Source organism: Rhipicephalus microplus, chromosome 4 (genome assembly GCF_043290135.1).
Source record: "Rhipicephalus microplus isolate Deutch F79 chromosome 4, USDA_Rmic, whole genome shotgun sequence".
NCBI lineage: Eukaryota > Metazoa > Arthropoda > Arachnida > Ixodida > Ixodidae > Rhipicephalus > Rhipicephalus microplus.
The window spans coordinates 69,812,603-69,832,104 of NC_134703.1; the positions used below are offsets into that span (position 1 = coordinate 69,812,603).

General features: G+C 46.1%; 2 protein-coding genes across 2 annotated transcripts in view; one reads left to right on the plus strand and one right to left on the minus strand.

Moving 5' to 3' along the window:
• Positions 1-19,502, minus strand: part of timeout (circadian regulator timeout) — a 318,914-nt gene that overhangs the window by 5,894 nt on the left and 293,518 nt on the right. Inside the window, exons 23-26 of the mRNA XM_037423870.2 lie at positions 8,214-8,396; positions 6,301-6,369; positions 5,134-5,249; positions 3,961-4,256 (exon numbers count right to left, since the gene is read on the minus strand). Of these exons, the coding sequence (XP_037279767.2) occupies positions 3,961-4,256; positions 5,134-5,249; positions 6,301-6,369; positions 8,214-8,396 (664 nt within the window). The remainder of the gene's footprint in view (positions 1-3,960; positions 4,257-5,133; positions 5,250-6,300; positions 6,370-8,213; positions 8,397-19,502) is intronic.
• The window catches only part of LOC119172098 (uncharacterized), a 252,954-nt gene that overhangs the window by 297 nt on the left and 233,155 nt on the right, over positions 1-19,502 (plus strand). The gene's annotated exons all lie outside the window — the stretch shown is intronic.

The window sequence follows — 19,502 nt, forward strand, 5'->3', positions numbered from 1 at the left end:
TATATATATATATATACGGTGAGTGACGCCAGCGGCAGAATTCAGCGGATAGTGTCCATATAATTGTTATCGCGAAATAATTTCTGGGCAGTAGGCCGACATTCGCTATGCTATTTTTCATCACTCTTCTGAGAGGCGTGGTATCCGCGAAACAGTTGCAAGGCATTTTGTGCCAATTGTTCATGCAGTGGCTGTCGACGATGAGGAATTATACCTGAAGTGGGTATGCGCCACAGTCAATAGGTGATCAAGGACAACCGTTTGTAATGGGTTGGAGCCTTTGACGACCCACTCGTTACGCTATTCGCATTGCGTGACGCCTCGTTGTTCTTTTGCTGTTCTAACCTCCCTAAGGCAAGTTTGCGAACAAGTCCCAAGTACCAGCGTGGCTCTGTGGCAGAGTGCTGGGATAGCACGCATCGGACTCGTGTTCGAGCCACGCTGTGTCCTTGGTACTAGGTTTTTTTTTCTATAGTGGTTACGGACACCGGCGGCGGCAGACGACTACAGCACCGCGCGTGACCAGAGTTGTGATCTCATAACAGCTTCTGCTGTAAAAAGAGCTAGCTACATCTAGTCGATTTCATAATCATCTCAGTTTCAGACGCACCTTCGGCAACACACAGTCATTCAATAATTCTGCATTGCCACGCACCATCGCAGTTTGGAATAGCCTTCCGGATGAAATTGTTTCTTTGAGAGATCCGGCCAAATTTCGTGAGCTACTGCAAATTTATATGTTCTCTTGATTTTGTATAAAGATGCTTTATTGTTTTCATTTTGTATTTTGCTGCATTTGCTTATAGTGTTTGTTCTTCTCCCTTTCATTGTACAATTTTCTTTGTTTTCTTCGATATACTTCTTTTTATGCTTTATGTATTGTGATTTTTCTGTAACCCCCCCCCCCCCCCCTACTCAATGCTCCTCTGGGGCCTGTAGGGTAACATGAATAAATAAATAAATAAATAAATAAATAGCTGGTGATTTCTACAAAGAAATTAATACGCCGTCTAACATGCTTCTACAGATATCGAGGTGAAATCAATTATATAATTACAATGAACAATTTCTAAGTTCGCCAACCCGACAACTTCCTTACGAGAAAAAAATTTAAAAATGTGAAAAGCTAGCCCTAGTGCTGCAAAACTATGAAGCGAACAGCCTAGCATCTGCCTAGCTTCTTCGCAATTTTCCCTAGTGTTAGGGTAATAAGAATGTTGCTTAGCTTGGCTATTATATTTTGGTCCATTCCTCACAGTACGAATGTCATACGCCGGCTTCGGCATTGGCAGGAGCCTGTGACGCGACTTAGTTGTTACGGGGTTCTTGAGGCAACACTAAAAAAATGGCAACGCATAAGGTTACAAAACAATAATAATAACGAAAAAAAACCTGTCAGGTCGCAACAGTAACAGGTTTTCAGAACAAAAAATCTTACGAAAATATCTTTCTGGGAGAGTGTGAAAATGTCACCTCCAACGAACAGATATCGGAAGACCCTGGTGAAGTGAAATGTGACTCGAAGAAAGAAAAAAACTGCCAATAAGATAGGCAGACGTTTATACAAAGAAGCTCGGCAAAGAGCGGCCTCAAAGTGCAAGACGATGTATGGAAACACTCAGCACATGGCTGTACCACGTAGTGGATGCAACAGCCGCGGTTGGCGCAGGGAAAAAAAAAAAGAAATCGCGCGGCAATCAATCATCGGGTCTATAGGAAGTGACACACCCGTTACCTCCGAACAAGAAAGCGCCCTGAATTGAACGGATGCACAGCGAAACGACAGGCACGTCACTCCGTGATCAACTACCAAAAAAGCGTTGGGCCACGCAGAAGCTTGGCCTAGAGTGTTTACAGGAAACATTCAGTGGCCTAAAGTAAGTTTACGGAACTCTGGCTGCTCAGGAGCTACAGAACTTTCAATGCAAAGAAGCTTGCAAAGTTGTGCAAAACTTTTGACTGCACGCAAATGAAAAAAAACAAAAAAATGACAGCACCGCCCTAGTCGTGTCCCGTCGACACTCGCACAGCACTTCAAGGCTATAAGCATATATTTCGCATTAGTGCGCGCCACCGCACTTGCTAGCAGCGTATTGCAAAAATAAATTTTTAAAAAGGAGGAAGGTTCAACCCCCCTCCCTCCGCCCACACCCTCATGGTTACGCCAGCGGTACTTGCGTTTGTGGCGTAGCAGTCAGCGCGTCTGACTTCATTCGTCGTCAGTCGTAGAGTCGAAGGTACGATGCCACAGCCGGATAACTTAGTGATATACTATTTTATAGAGCTACCAACGTTTCCTCTTACTGACGTCACTATCGTGACAGAAATGACGTGTGGCGATTCTTGTTCGACCGTGGCAAGAAACACTTTCGCGTTAAATAGCACACAAGGCCACCCCTGGGTTGGGCTTGAAGACAATTCTGATGGCCTAACAGTGTGTAACAGACATTAGTTAACGCTAACCAACAGACAGCCAGTGGTAGTTGTATGCTAGTAAGTACGGTAGCCTGTCCTAGTGGCCGAAATCCTTGTACAACCGAAATCCTTGTACAACAAGTTAAGATAACGGTAGTCTGGGTGCGCAGTAGAACATAAGTTTTAAATTACTACCATCGAACTGTGCTCGGCCGGCAAGCCCTTTATTCGAAATTACCAAGTTTTCACTAAAGCTGAGAAAAGTTAACAGCAGTCGAGAATACCCGATACTGCTTGTAATTATGTCCGCCCGTACGCACAACTTGACAGACGGACGGACAGAGAGAAAGACAGACGGACAGACAGAGAGACAGAATCACAGACAGACAGCCGGACAAACGCTTCGCCCCACTCATCATCGTTCAGTCCATTGACATGCTGTTTTTTTTTTTTTTTTGCGGTTGGGTTAGGTTTAGGGCACGAGTTCTCGGCTCGCTTGCAAGTCGCGTTAGACAAGATAAAGTGACAATGACGCGCGTCCATATGTCCAGCGACGGATCCGGATATATATCACCGGGAAGACGCAATTCCACGATAAAACATGTTTAATTTCCCATTGGGAACACTCGCATTTTCGTGCAAGCGTTGCTTGTTTAGCACAACGTGATAAACGCTACGGTCCTATGCATTTCCTAGTAAGAGACACACAATTGGCAATTGCAACGTGGTGGGCAATTGCAACGTGGTGGCTGGCAACGCCGGCGTACGTAGCTCGTCGAGCTCACTCGCGTGCAGAAAACACGGCATAGAGCCTAGATTTCAAGCTTTAGTTCCTAACCTGCCATAACCACTTTTCATAACTATATCTCCCGCGAAGCGTTGTTGGCTGCGGCAACGCTTTTTTTGTGCAGAAGTTACGTCATCCCGCCTATAGGTATCCGCTGCGGTCAGCGGACCAATGGACGCGTCGCTTTACTTCTTAGCAGAGACTGAAGACGCAAACTGCAGGTGGCCAACGTGGTCTCTATTTCTCAATGAAATTAGCACAAATAAGAAAATTTTGAGGCTGCCGTTCGGGCATTTTGGCGCAGCGTGGCACAATTTCAGCAAATTTTATGGTTTTGGCGCAGCTCGGCGCAACAATGGAGAAATGGCGCAGTTGGCGCTGCTGTTGGATATACCTAAAGCCTTATTTTTCGCCAGCCTACTTTCGGAGCCTAAAATGCGCTTTCTTAAATGTCTAGAAATCGAGCCCCTTGTCATGACATAACTATTAAAAAAATAGCAATGACATATTAGTGCCCCACTTCTAAGAGCTATGCTTCACCAATTAACCCGACAAAAATACCATTAATGTCTCAAAGCACTATACAGCGTCACCGGAAGTATTAGACTCTTGATATGCGCCACAACTTGCGAGATCAGCCGCCGCGTGCCTCCACACCCGACGGCCACGAATCCTATACGAAATGCATTCCGTCAGTGTAGGAACATTCGACCACGTACGGGATCTACACAGCAGATACGAGTGAGAAAAAAACTCACTCGTCTTGGCGGGTTCTCTTCTTCTGCAGAAGCGCTTGTAAAGCCTCGCGATGCTTTAAGTTCTCCTTCGGAATTCGTTCATTCGTGGCAGCTGCTTCGCGGTCTTCGTCGATCACCAGCGATGGGTCATCGGAATCTGAATCTGTCGAGATGAATTCGGGGGCCGCTTCGTTAGAGGCCGAACCCACGACCAGGAGTGGCGCTCCATAGTCGCCCTCTAGCGCTTTCTTGACGACAGTAACCCGAGAGTTGAGCATGGTGGTAGTCATGTCGGCAGGGATGCGCCAATATGCTTCCTGAAATGTAATAAAAAAATTATATATATATATATATATATATATATATAATATATATATATATATATATATATATATATATATATATATATATATATATATATATATATATATATATATATATATATATATATATACAGCTTGATGGAATGTGTGAAACTAAAAGCGAAGAACATTTGACTAAAGTTCCACACCTTTTACAGACGCAGCAGTAGCAAGGATTTCACGCAGGATTGAATGGTCACTTTATTACAAATACGTACATGCAATGAATCGTCACTATCGCGCCCGACAGCTTCTATTACGATGGAACTACGAAGGCAATGTCCTAACAAAGCGAATAATCTGTCGACGTTGCAAAACGTTGTGGGGTTTGCCACAAAGCAACAACACAGGCTCACTTTCTAGTAGAGACGCCTTAGGAATCCTTACCGGGCATTCATTTCTAAGAGACTGACAATGCGGCATCCTGACACCATCGAACTTTCAGGGCGGGGAATTAAACTTCGACATAATCGCAGCGCTCACATGGAGATGTACAATGCAGAATGCCTAGCAACTAAGACTGAACGGGACTTACCATACAACGTTAAAGACACTTTTCAGGTGACAAACTCTCACAGTTCCTTCTTTCTGAACACTGTCATCACTACACATCAGCCATAAATACACGAATGCAGTTACTGGGCGCTGCACGTCTTACATGCCGTTCAATGCTCGTTACCCGTAGTATAGCAAGTCAGCGTGATTACAACAAATTAATCAGCATCTAACTGACGGTAAGACGTAATGTATTTCCTTAACAAAAGTTGCTATGAGGGAGACTTCGGGTGGTGAGAAAACAAAAAGAAGGCATATGGCCGAAGATCAGGCGCACCTGTTCGTCCGCAGGTGGCTGGATTCCCATTGTGCGAAGCAAGCTGCAGAAATCGCCGTTCTCCATTGACGAATGGTGCGCCTCAAGTATAGGAACCAGCGGTACGGAAGAAGGGTCTGCGTCGCAAACACACATTTCAGAACAGGAGCTGCCACGAAACTAAAGGGGGCAGCGAAATCTTTTAGCACTGGCAGCTCTACACACAGAAGGCGCAACACAGTAAAAAGTAAAATGAAATAAAGACGGTAGTTCGGGACATGCAATTTGTGCATCTCCCGAGAAGATTAACGGACGTAGCGCAGAAATGTACTTATACGAGGGCCGGTTGCAAAAATGAGGCCTGGAATTTTTTCTTTCGAAAAAAAAAAATAACGAAATGCTGTCCATAGAGACCTTGTAGAGGATGATGTGCACGTCCACACATATAGATGAAAAGGTACCGACGCCTCCAAACGTACCAAATTTAGTGGCTTACAAACGAAACTCCAAGTTATGGGCAAGGACAACGTTCAAATGAAGGTTTTCGAATATGAATTGCTTTTACTCGCAATAGCATAAACAATGTCACGGAAAACGAGGGCAAGAACAGCTGGTTAAGACAGTTTAATTATGTCCTGGCGACTGTACACGTACGTTGGTATAACGGTGGTTGGGACAAAAAAGTGAAATAAAATGTTTACTTATCCAGTGCAGTGAAGATGATTCATGTACAGGAATCAGGCGTGCTTGCGCATTCCACGTACAAGACGCTCTCGCAGCAAAAAAAACTTATTTAATAATCGTTCACACGAAAAAAATCTTCGCTCAGCGAAGATTTGAAACAAAAATAAGCGAGTTCATGGTAGCGATATTAATCTCTGTAGTACTTCAAACGAAATTCGCCGAATGTTAAACAGCTTCTCTGTGCAAGCCATAGCATAGCGTTCGCCATAATTAGTGCCACATTTGTAACGTCTCACATCACACAGAACGACACTTTTCTTAAACAAACGCACCTATTCAGCCAGTTCAATTCCTATATATATATTTATTTATTGTACCCTCAGGGCTTTACAGCATTGCAGAGGGAAGCGGGCACTGACGAACAATGTTAATATATATATATATATATATATATATATATATATATATATATATATGAAGTTTAAGAAGTGGAGAAACGCGCACCTTCCGGATCCCAATCCTCGAGTGCATCCTCCAGAGATGACAGCAGCCACTCCAAGCTCTCCTGGCAGCCTTGAATGTGGAATCAGAACGTGAATATCAATTAAAAAAATGTGGCAGATCCCTCCTTCCTATCGGTATAACAAAAAAAGTGAAAAGTGCCTTTACTGAAGTAGCGCTTATTGAGTGGTGATTAAGAAAATTCGTTAAACGTACAATGGTTATCGGCAGCTTTACCACAGTTCGACGCGGACGCACCCACGTTGAAGCCCAATGGCCTACCTCCATTGCGACGACTAGCGACGACTAGCGATCGTGATAACAATTTAACCGTAGTGACAGCTGAAGTTATAAGAAGATACCCGGACAAAACGCATCATGATTGCTGCGCAAAGATGACATCAACAAGCCCGCAAGAAACACTAGTACTGGACATGCGCACGTTGAACGCGTCGTCAATTAAGAAGAGAAACAGATTGGAGGGAGCTCCCGAGTAATAGGGCCAACTGTGCGTCTGTCCTGATGCATACACTACCACACTGCGCTTTCGGAACACAGGAGGCAAAGCTTATCCCGCGGACGCACGCAAACGCTCCTCGCCCCGCTCGCCTGCCTCAATCCACGAAGGCACGACATTCACCAGTCGGCATCGCCCCGCCGCGGTGGTCTAGTGGCTAAGGCACTCGGCTGCTGACCCGCAGGTCGCGGGTTCAAATCCCGGCTGCGGCGGCTGCATTTCCAATGGAGGCGGAAATGTTGTAGGCCCGTGTGCTCAGATTTGGGTGCACGTTAAAGAACCCCAGGTGGTCGAAATTTCCGGAGCCCTCCACTACGGCGTCTCTCATAATCATATAGTGGTTTTGGGACGTTAAACCCCACAAATCAATCAATCACCAGTCGGCATCGTCGCCTTTCCGCAGCGCTTTATTGCAGCAGTTCACGGTGGTCTAGTGGCTAAGGTACTCGGCTGCTGACCCGCAGGTCATGGGATCAAATCCCGGCTGTGGCGGCTGCATTTCCGATGGAGGCGGAAATGTTGTAGGCTCGTGTACTCAGATTTGGGTGCACGTTAAAGAACCCCAGGCGGTCAAAATTTCCGGAGCCCTCCACTACGGCGTCTCTCATAATCAAATAGTGGTTTTGGGACGTTAAACCCCACAAATCAATCAATTATTGCAGCAGTTCTATTTTTCTCACGCACTTGAAGTCGTCGGCGGTGAATCACCATTCGTGCATGTTAAAGCTACGCTTCTTTGACAGCGAGCCGTCACCCGCTTATACAAGCAGAGAGCAGAACAGCGTCGGCGACTCCCCTGTGCCAGCGCAGATAGTGCTTTTCGCTGCTGCACGTGGGGACGCTTTAGCGATGGCCTCCGAGATAGCGCACCGGCACGCAATCTCGGCCGCCATGCTTTAACTATGTCATCGACGAATCGTTCGTTATCGGCTTAGTAGGTGTGATGCCGCATTTTCCCCATTCACAGACCGCGGCACTGTCCCACTCCATCAACGGAGAGCACATGCGATAGAAAATGTGAGAGATAAAAGGCGCGTTTGTAAAGGGTAATGTATATATCTCCCTCGATAGCTCAGTAGCAATAATAAAAACAAGCTAGTTCGAGAGCTCAGTCGGTAAGGCACCGGGCATCTGTCATTGTGGGCCAAGGCGTCGGAGGCGCGCTTCACAGAGGGGTGAATTTTACGCAGACTGAGTTCTTTTTTGTTCTCCTTTGGTAACGTACATTTTCTTATCAACGTCATATCAATGATGCAAATACGTCACGGATATGACGTATTTGGGACACGACGTGACTATGGTGTCAGGACACCAAAGTCTTGGTGGGGCCCGGCACAAAACACTTCCGCGTTAAAAATTAAAAGCAGTTTGTTAGCTCCATTATGGAAGACACGCTTACCTGTTTCCACCAGCTTGGAGAGAACAGTCCTTAGGGCTTCCGGTGACGTAGCCACTTCCGTTCGAGGCACGGTGCGAAACGTTGGCGCGTTCTTGGGAGGTCGGCTAGCAGCGTTCTTGGGTGCACGGCCGCCATTCTTTTGCTGCGCCGAGCGCACAGGGTCTTCGCCACTCTTGAACAAATCTTTGGAGAATCGAAAAAAAAAAAGAAACACGAGAAGGAGGTCACAAATCAGATACAATACCGCTAACCGTAGTAAAGTTTGAGGCGGCTTCGCGAACGCTGGTTGCATCGGTATGGTCGGCAGCGCAGTATTACCCAAGCTTAAAAGCGATTCGACGTATCAATAACGACGGCTGGGATGCATATATATATATACGTGCTGGTGGTGCAATGGTTTGAATGCCATGGATGACAGAAGACAGCGCTACTCTTCGTTTGTCCCTTCTTCGTCCGTGTCTCTGAATGCGCTGTGAGCTATTATGGATGGCTAAAGTTGTTGGCCAGGTTTAATCTACTTTTTTTGAGTCCGAGTACAAGCATCTTACGGTACAACCCGGTTTCAAACATTTATCAATGCACCGAGATTGATGTATCTGTGTAATGGCTGCATAGTCGTTACTTCAGCTGGTCAGCAACTCCTCTAACCAGACGCAGTTCCGGAGAAATACCGGGTGAAATGTTTCAGGAATTTTCACTGAATAATCTTCTATTTACATACATTTGTAACATTCAAATAAAGAAAAGGCAAGAAACTCACTGGGCCTCTTTTTCATGCGCCTACGAATGATCGAAAAAAGTTGAAAGCGGTCAGGTGCGCCATAAGTTCGGATATGAACTGCTGGTGAGTATGGATCTTTAAAAAAAAATAAAACAGGCATGCGCGGTAGGCGCAGCACAGTCGCAGCGAAAGCTAGAAGAGCGGCCTTTCGGAGTCTGTTCAAAACACTTATTGGGTAACTACTGCAAGCACGCTTGCTTGGTACCCACTAGGTCATTAATAATAAACTCTTGATGATGATGATCCTTGATACTCTGGCGCACACCCACAAAGGGGGATCGGCCAAGAACCGGGCGGCGGGATTTTAACTATAATATAAGGCTTATGGTTTTTCAAACACAACGTAATTTTGGGCTGAAAAAAATATATAGAAAGAAAAGCCGAAAATCAAAAAAGGAGTATATATCTGAGCAAGGAGCGATGCAGGCTATCAGATGCAATTTGAGACAGAGGTAATGGTGGGTCTAAAATGATATATATATATATATATATATATATATATATATATATATATATATATATATATATATATATATATATATATATATATATATAGGAAGATTAACAAGGCAATCGCTTAGTTTCAATTATGTATTCAAATACCGCAGAGCAGACGTCCCTGTGGCTATAACCGAATTTAATGCTGCCAAACGACAAAACTCTTGGGTAGTAGGCCGGCATTCGCTATGCTATTTTTCGTCATTCTTTTGAGAAGCATGGTATCCGCTAGAGGCTTGCAAGGATTTTTGTGCCAATTGTCCATGCAGTGGCTGACGACGATGAGGAATTGTGGCTGAAGTGGGTATGCACCACAGTTAATAGGGGAACAAGAACAAGCTCTTGTGATGGTTTGGAGCATTGGACGGCCCACTCATTACGCCATTCGCATTGTGCGACGACTGGTCGTTCTTCCACTGTTGTAAAACGCTTTATAACTCGTAATAACGCGATTGCTTTCCAGATATCAAGCCTGCCTAAGGCACGTTTGAGGGCAAGTAACAAACACCGGTGTAGCTCATCGTGTTATACAAACAAAACAGGGGTGAGGTCAAACAGTTCTCTAAGATAAAGTACCAGTCCGGTCTAAAGTCTGGCTCATCGTAAATGTTTTTTAGGTGGATAGCCATTTGAATGAAGTGTGCGCTTGAAGAGGTGGTGGGCTCTGCATTGCGGTCTTGCATTCGTGTCTTCCACAAGCTGTGCAAACCCATGAGGAAAAACATATCATATGGTACTTCATCACGCGTTGCTGGTAGAAGATAACGTATTGTGTGAGAATCAATGACGAAACGCTTTTTCAGTGCTCGCTGAAGAACATCCCAAAATGTGAAGAACTCTCCATGTAAGGAACTCACGCTGTTAGCCTTTAGTGTTTATGAGTAACACTTGAACGCTTACTTTCCTGATTTGATTGTACTTTTGTCCACTTGATTTTGTCTTTATTGCCCAAGTACTTTAATAAACACCATGAGAAAAAAAAAACACCGGTGTAGCTCAGTGGTAGAATACTTCGCTGGCACCCAGCGGAACTGCGTTCAAGGCCCACTGTGCCATTGGTGCAAGGCTTTTTTTTTTTTTCCTAGAATTTCACGCGATGTGGTTACGGACACAGGCAGCGGCGGAAAACAACAACGCGTGACCCGAAAAGTGATTTCATAAACAGCTTTCGGTAAAAAAGACCGGGCGCGCCAATAGTGCAAAACACAGGAATGAATGCACTTGCGTCGTCTTGACGTCTCTTGTGACCTTGTTTGCACGCCAAATCATTTGATCAAGACACCATAACTCATAATCATTTTGCGAACCTGCAAAGCACCCACGACGCACCTGTGAAGCAATAGGTGCACCTACTAGCTCCTAACTGTCTTGATGATGTGCCCAATGATTATGATGATGAATTATGGCTGATCCCTTTTTGACGAGTGGGCCGCTTTAAACCACTCGTTAGTTTCGCAGCTCACCTGGTGCGACGCCTGGCGCGGTTTTATGCTTCTGCCTCGCAGCTGAACCGTCTGCTTCCGTATAATCGATGGGGCATCGAATACCACGCGCGCTGAACATAAACAAGTCCCAAACATCTGCGAACGTACGCGAAGACTACGGCCTCCCTTCGATTCGCACCACCGTACAGAGCTTCGGCGGAGTTTGGTCTTCACAGCGGTATGCGCCCAGCGACGGGGAACAGTATAAGCAGGGACCCTGGTTAAGAGGGCGGGATGCTATAAGCGCAAGCCGAGTTGCTCGTATACAGTGGTAGTCGTAAAACGAGATTACGCGTCATAACGGGCGCCATGGCCAACTTGTACTCTCTATATAGCCGCAACGCCCCTCCTCCAATGGCATAATGTGTCACCAACATAAGCGCACCAAAATTTTTATTGAGGAAAACATCGTTAGCTTACAACAGATCAGACTTTGATAATAAAGAAAAAAGTATGTGACATATATATCAGACCGCGGCACTCATATATCTCCTTATATAATGAAGTCTGCGCCGGAGTGCTAAGAGGATATGGATAAACTTTAGAAGCAGCAAAATTCTAATTCCGGCGCATCTTGGAGCTAAGAGGCTCTCTCCGGGAATGCGCTACTCTGGACCCCGTCGAGTTATGTCGTGTTGTCAAAATATCCGTCTTCACAATTCCGATTGGTGAGAAGGCCGGCACTTCCCCTGTGACTGGCTTAAAATTCCGCCATTAAAGAATCCGACAATACGGCTCCCTGTGACATTGCCCAGCATAGCACCCCAGAAGACTGATTCATTCTGAGACAGAGAGGGAGAGAGAGAGAAATAAAAAGAGTTTGTGTGAACCTTTCCAGCAAGTTTTTACTTGCCGCGTACATGACTATTTTCATAAAGACACGTTAACTCTTTTTTTCGATCCCTTGACGATCCGAAGAGAGCATGAGGCTCTCACCGTAGAGTTCACATGTTTTTTTTTCTTTTTTCAAAGAAAGTTATACACGTGACAATAATACTTATAAAATGAATCAAAGCACTTTTTGTTGTGTTTTTTCTTCTATTCAGACTTGTGTTCCTAAGGGTAGGCGAGAAGTTTGCTTATGAAGATTTGAGAGCTACACAATCAGCCTTTTCAGCTGCAGCCTTGGGTCCGTCTTCTTCGCACGACCAGCCGTATCCGATTTGCGTTAAAAATGCACGCTATTTCTTTGCTGATGTTGCACTAAAGTACTGAATGAGCTTATGCAAATTAAGTGTATGTTTACTGCAGTTTCTATACCATTGATTGGAGACGTTCATCGAGATTTCAAAAGCTTAGCTCCGCAAAGCAAAGATAGTGCCTAAGTTTTCTGAACACGACCCTTGTTGCAGTATAGACGAGAAACAGGCTAACGGTATGACATGGAACACGGTGGAGTTAGATTAATAGGTCACGATATTTATTGAAACTCTAGTGGGTTTGCTATACACTCGCAAAACTTAGTTGAGCCCCAACTATATAATGCGCGACACGTAGGTTACAGCGCCAGAAACTTGAATGCCTCAACAAAACGCCTATAGAAGGGTGAAAAATGAATGGCGGCGAGAGGTTGCGGCAAGGCTCGTTCTACGCGCACGAGTCCGACGCGTGTAAAGAATGGTAAGCGACGCTTGATTAATGCTTCCCCTTGGTCTATGTATATTAGTCTCGGGCTGCTTCCTTACAAAGGGAATGCATGTGCAAACCTAAATGGGATTTTTCGTACGCTTCCTCTGATGTAAAGCGGACAGGAAAAACTAAGCTACACGGGTTGTTGAGGTCACCTTGTATACCGAGGCTCGACCTTGAGAAGTATACGGTTAGTTGGGTGCAGCGTTTCGCCATTGCGACATCTTGATATACCAGCGCAGCGCCTATACTGTATATATTTGTAGCACCACTTCGAACTCATTCGGCAATACGTAGATACAATACCCACGGATTGAAGCGCAACCATTCAGGGCTAGGCACTGCACGTATTCACGTTCCCACCGTCTTCAGTTAGTGTCGAGTCACCGTAACACAGACTCTCAAACGCTCGCATTGGAATCCACGATATCTTTACAGGACACATTACTAGCGACATTGTCACGACGCTGTGACGTTGACGAAGGGAGCAGACTTCAGGTAGAAAATGAAACTGCTTATCCGGGCCAAACTTGTGGCCACGCCAAAGGAACGTCAGATTACAGCAGCACACTGGCACTGATAGCGGCGAACAAAGCATCGGCCATCGATGAACTGACAAGCGGCGAAGCGTGTCGGCCATTTATACCCTTGCCATGGAATATTCTAGCGTTATCGCTAGCGGCGACGTAGTGTCCAGAAAAATCTGTAATGAGCAAGAAGTGGGCGTAATCTTAACAAAACGATCTACTACAGCCCCGAAGCTTTTCGAACATCGTAGGCACGGTTTGTGCTGAACGTAGTGTAACGGGGCGATAACAAAGCTTGAAAAAGGAACGTGGAATTTCGATACAGGCATCTTTGCCACTTCGGTGTGCTGGTCGTTACACCAAATGTTTTAACGTCGCGTTTCAGCAAGTGGGCGCTGAAGACATATGAGCCCAAAGCTGCACAAGGACGAAACGTCTTTACTACCACATTAGCCCAGCCAAAAAGCGCCCCGCTATGAAAAAAAATAAAACATGCGGATACTAACATTGAGAACCATTATTTTGTCGCATATAAATTTGTTCGTATTACTCTTCTTCAGCAGGTTCACCATCACCATTTGCTTTACAATCACAGCAATATTCAACTTTAGCTTCACCATCGCACATCGGCGATCAGCTTAAAATAAGGGCCTCCGGAGGCACTGGTGCTTAAATAACTATGGTGTACGTACAAAGCATATGCCGCACGACCCCCAGTTTTCAAACTTGACCGACCTTGGAGGAACAGCTTGCCTATCGGCAGCCTGCGCGTGCTCCACGCTTTCCGCTTTATGAGGCGCAAAGTTCACACATTTTGGCTGATAGCCAAACAGACATGCCTCAGCGAAACGGAAGTACCACCCAAGCTGGTTCTATGGCGATGAAGCATTCGCTTGGACCGGCTCGAAGTCGACAGCTTTGTGAAATTTAACCCCCCTCCCTCACCAGCAGTCGGTGTAGCTGCGACTGCAAAGCGCCAGCTAAATTGTCCAAAAGCAGTTCCAAAGGAGCGCGCTGCTCTATCAATATTCTGTAATGGGCTTTGACTCGGTGATCTTGAAGGCAAGCTCTTCACATGGACAGATCCATGCAGCGCATACACATAGCCTTATTTCACGGTCATTCTAATCACTGTACGATAGAAGCGCGGAAGGGTACGCTGGTCTCGACCACGCCTGGTATATTGAAGAACTGTGAAAGCCCACCCTAAGTCAGTATGTACTGAAAACATGCATCCAAAACTACTTCTGTGATTTTTTTTTTCATCATACGCTTCGAACATTGTGCTTTGGTTAAGGCGCCAACGCCCATACTTGGCACCGTTATAGGCTTACAAATAATTCACAAGGCGATTACACGTCGAATTATCATAACGATTGTGCGCAAGACGCATTTCGGTCAGTTACATCCTCGTCACGCTTCAAGTTGTACATATGTGAGCATATGCGGACGCTGAAGGCGACCAAGGCACTCGGTCAAGTAAACGGGACGACTAACTGAAAACGTTCCGTGTTACGAAGAGGCTTTCAATAATATCGCTGCTGGAGGCCGCCTTTATTCATTAAGGACTGATTCCGAGAAGCACAAGATTTAAGGTTAGCTTTTAACTGCGTGAAGGTTGTCGATAACCATTACTGAGCTAGACGCGTTGACACAGATTTAGGACGGGAAACGTCATTGTACTCCCAAGTGCGGCTGGAGCAGCAGACACTCGAGCAGTGTAGCTAGAACTGCACTGCACACAACAAACACGGACAACGGCGAGAAGTTGTGCACACAGCGCTTTCAGGCCGAGCTAGAGATTGCGCGAGCGTTTGCTTGCAATCGGTTGCCTTCAGGAGAGGCGCGAGAGCACCGACCATTTGTCAGATGAAAGAAGGGAGCGCCGCTCAGCCAACTCGCTCAGACGTGACTATCTGATGGACCTATCAAGTGTGAAGAGACTCAAGAAAAAAAAAGTGCTGTTACCATTCGCTGATTGAGACCATGGCCGGCAACTCGAGCGGATGTCGACTTTTCCTGGCTTTCAGAAACAGCGTCGTATTACGCAAAACACTCTATTGCGTAGTATAGCAAGCAAACGAGTGGCCCCGAGAATCAATCGGAGCCCTGAATGCGGACACGGAAAAGAGTAATGACACGAGCATTTCCTGATCTCCCAAATACCGCTACGCATGTTCGAGACAGAGAGAGGCGTACTCCTAGCGGTTTCACTGTGTTCGGGTTGCATGACTGCAGAACTTGATTGCGATTTTTTTATTTTCTTGATCCAATACGCACGCAACCCGACTGACACGGCGTTTGATGGCAAGATTACCATCAGATGACTAGACTCCCGGCTCCACGAGCACAGCCGCGATTTCATCGAATATGCATGCAGTTTGAGTTTTAAATAAACAGTGCGCATCGCAAAATGGTGGTTGTCACTTTGTGACAGATTTCGCACGTTTTCGTTGCCCCGCTGAATAGTGATCAAGATAAAGGCGAATTTATAGTAGCATAACGTTGCTAAAACCTTACCCAGCACGACGGTATGTACTCTAAATCCGCATTTTTATTAGAAAAGGCAATATTCAGGATGAAAGCTGCCACAGTGTTGTCCAATCCTGTGGCAACCTCGTGACAACGTTGTTTTTGACTGAATATGACTGAAAAAAAAAAAGACTGAACAAAGTCACACCATCAAAAGTTTGTATGAGTTATCTAAAATTGGTTTCTGCTCTAGCAACGTTGCAACTGTATGAAAACTTATTCATACATGTACCTCTTCAATCAAGATCTTTTGCCGCGAAAATGTCCCTTTTACCCACTGTCCTAGTGGATTTAACTGTGTATTGTGTATTCTTTTGTGTAACTGTGTATTTTTTTTAGTACCAAACTGCGTCTTCACGGTGCGACCATCTTCAATTCTTTTGTGTCATCTCCCCAGCGCTGACAATGTACCCCTCAGGTTTGACTGCCGTCACTCTTGCCGGGAAACGTTGCCCTTCGAAGTTTACTACGATGAAGTCATCTTTCTTGAAGGTTGTTTCTCCGGAACCCGTACCACGAACTATCAGGCCGTTACTAGTATTTGGTATCGCGGAAGTGGCAGGCGCGTCCATTTCCGATAGGTTGTCAAGACTTCCGGAGAGTGCTTCGAAATCACTCGCATTGTCGTCGTGCTGACCATCTGACGACTATTCATTGTCATTGCTTTCTTCTGCACTGTTGTCTTCAAGAGGAGAGCTCTTCCTAGGCAGTCTAGCTCTGACACCGGAGGAAGAGCTGCATGTCCTTCTTTCCGTTTGTAGGTTTTCCCGTCTTGCTCACTTCTTCTACGTCGGCAACCGATATGCTTTTCCCCGCCAAGACGTTGAGCACCTTCCTGCTTTCGGTGGGCATTTTTCCAGTCCCCTTGCTTTATTTTTATTTAATTCCTCTAAGAAGGCATCCTCTTCGAGTCTGTCATAGATTTCAAACTTTCCTCGAGGACTGATTTAGAAAGCCGTTGCAGAAGCTCGGTCTTGTCCAGGGGGGAGGGGGGAATCCCGATCTTCCGGAATCCTGACGTCATCATCATCATCATCATAATCAACTTGACAACGCCCACTGAAGGACAAATGCCCTTCCCATGTTCCGCCAGTCAACTCGGTCCTGTGCTTGCTGCTGCCACTTTATACCAGCAAACTTCCTAATCTCATCTGCCCACCTAACTTTCTGTCTCCCCCTCACCCACATGCCTTCTTTTGGAATCCAGTCTGTGATCCTTAATGAAAAGCGGTTATCTTGCCTTCGCGCTACGTGCCAAGCCCATGACCATTCCGTCTTGATTTCGTCTATGATGTCTTAAACACCCATTTGTGTTCCCACAAGGCTACGCCAATCCTGACTTCAGGATTGTTTTAATGCCTCCCTGCAATTTGATCGTCATTTTTTTTTTCTCTTTGGGAGAACGAAAAATTCATCTTTTGGCACAGATGTGAAGCAGCTTCCAGAAGTTGACACTCTCTCTTCCACAAAAAGCGCGAGAGAACTGCGCAGGACATGCGCTAAACTCGCCCCTGTGCACTTCTCTGCTCTTCTTTAGTTTAGGCACCGTTTCATTAAAAATAAACTTCACATCACTCCACAATTTCTCATCTAATTTAAAATTATTTATTGTCATAAATAGATGTATAACTGCGTGGTACACAACACGGACGACAAGCAGGCGGGGTAAAGCTCAGTATACATCGATCACAAATCACCAATTGACCAAAATGCCCTCTTTGATTCAATGAATGCACAAAGAGAGAGAGAGAGAGAAGGATAGAGTTAAAATTTTGCCAAGAATGTTAACCAGATTGATTGATTTGTGGGGTTTAACGTCCCAAAACCACCATATGATTATGAGAGACGCCGTAGTGGAGGGCTCCGGAAATTTTGACCACCTGGGGTTCTTTAACGTGCACCCAAATCTGAGTACACGGGCCTACAACATTTCCGCCTCCACCGGAAATGCAGCCGCCACAGCCGGGATTTGATCGCGCGACCTGCGGGTCAGCAGCCGGGTACCTTAGCCACTCACTAGACCACCGTGGCGGGGCAAGAATGTTAACCAGAAGCGATCATCAGCTGGCTCCCGTGCAATCGGCATGGCGAAAAAAGGTATCGAAAAATCAAATAGCAGAAGAGTCCGTGAAGGCACCACAATGTCATTATGGCCGAATAAAAAAAAAACGAGCATTATCGATGCACAACCGTAATGTATTGTTCGATCACTTGCACCCCCCCGCCCCCCCCAAAAAAAAACGCCTTTACAGCCAATAACGTTGAAAAATGCTGTGGAATATTGCCTTTTTTGAGTGGGCAGCTGTCCAGCTTGTCTAACGCGTCTGACACGGCTGTTACGTTGTTAATTCGAAATACACACACCGGCAGAGATTGTGCGCCTCTATTTCTCTGGGCCCGCTGAACTTACGTAACGGACTATCAGCCATTCCAACGATAAATCAGTAACAAACACAGAGACAACAGTGAGGGAGAAAGCAGGCGAGATCGAATGAATCATTAGGTTTTTTTTTTTTTTTTTCGCAGGCTTTGATATCTCAGAGTCGGAATGGCGTCCTACGGTTGTCGAAGCGCTACTGCCACGGCGAGCGCGACAAGCATCTGCATTGAGGCTACGGTACCTTGCCTCAAACTGCAGGCACTTCGCGGAGAGTAGAGCTTCGTGCCTCGCACCATTTCAAGGCTCTTCGACAACGAAGTTTTATCGTGGAAACACAACAAACAAGACATCACAAAACCAGGTGCTCCACAGCCTCTCAAAAACTATCCTAAAGTGCGCCGGGCACTAAATTTTAACAAGGCACACTCGCTTGATATTAAGATGTACCACAAGCGACAGCAAGGCCAGAAAACGACATTTCTAGAAGGGAAACACGAAACGATACGCGCTAACTCAACGAACATTATTTCAACTTCGCGGAATTTGCGGTGATTACTTTTTCCTCGTCGCTAAAAAAACTCGCGCCAATAAAAAGAAGAGCTACGAAATGACGAGTGAACGCTACAAATGAAGCGGGCAGTGATTGGATCGAGACTGACACAACACCAAAGGCAATTAGCAGGGGTAATTAAAGAAAGGACAGCGAAGCAAGCGACAGCGAAGCAGAAACAATAAAAACACGTAGACGAAGACAGATAAGAGACAAAGTTGAGCTATGCATGTGTGAGGGGTCCCTCGCACTCCCAAGCACGTAAGCGCACACTGTACAGCTTCATTAGCTTCGGTCGAAAGCGAAGGTGAGAGAAAAGGAGAGAGGAGGAAGGAGCAATCGCAGTCGCCAGCGCACGCACGCCGAGACACACGCCAAAACTGAGCTTCGTTTCGATTTATCACGCAAGAGCGCGTTCGCGGAATCTAAATGGGGCACGATAATTTCGATTAATTAAAACTCGCTAACGGCTCCTGCGATTTCCGGGACCGCGTTCGAGCATCCGAGCCCGCTTCAACGGTTTGCGCAGCCGCTCCAATCGGACCCCGAAGGCAGCGAGCCGAACTGAGAGAGAGAGCGAAGGGCGAGGGTTAGACAGGGTCGGTCGACGTATTTAGGTGCACGCTCAGGGTGACAGCGCCTGTCCGGGATCGAATAGAAGACGGCGATACGCGTCAAGGTAATCCGACTCCCTTCTGACCCCCACCCCCTTCTCCCGCATAACCGTAGCGGGGTGTTGGGAAAGACTCGATGCGTTTACGGCACATTTCACAACGGGTGGAAAAGTCAGCGGTCCGTATTCACACGCTGAAACTCGCGCTTGGCCGCCACCGCGTTTCCACCAGAGGTGTCACCCAACTGCACCGATGGTCCGACCAGGGGACGCAGAATTCGAAAGTGGAGGCGAG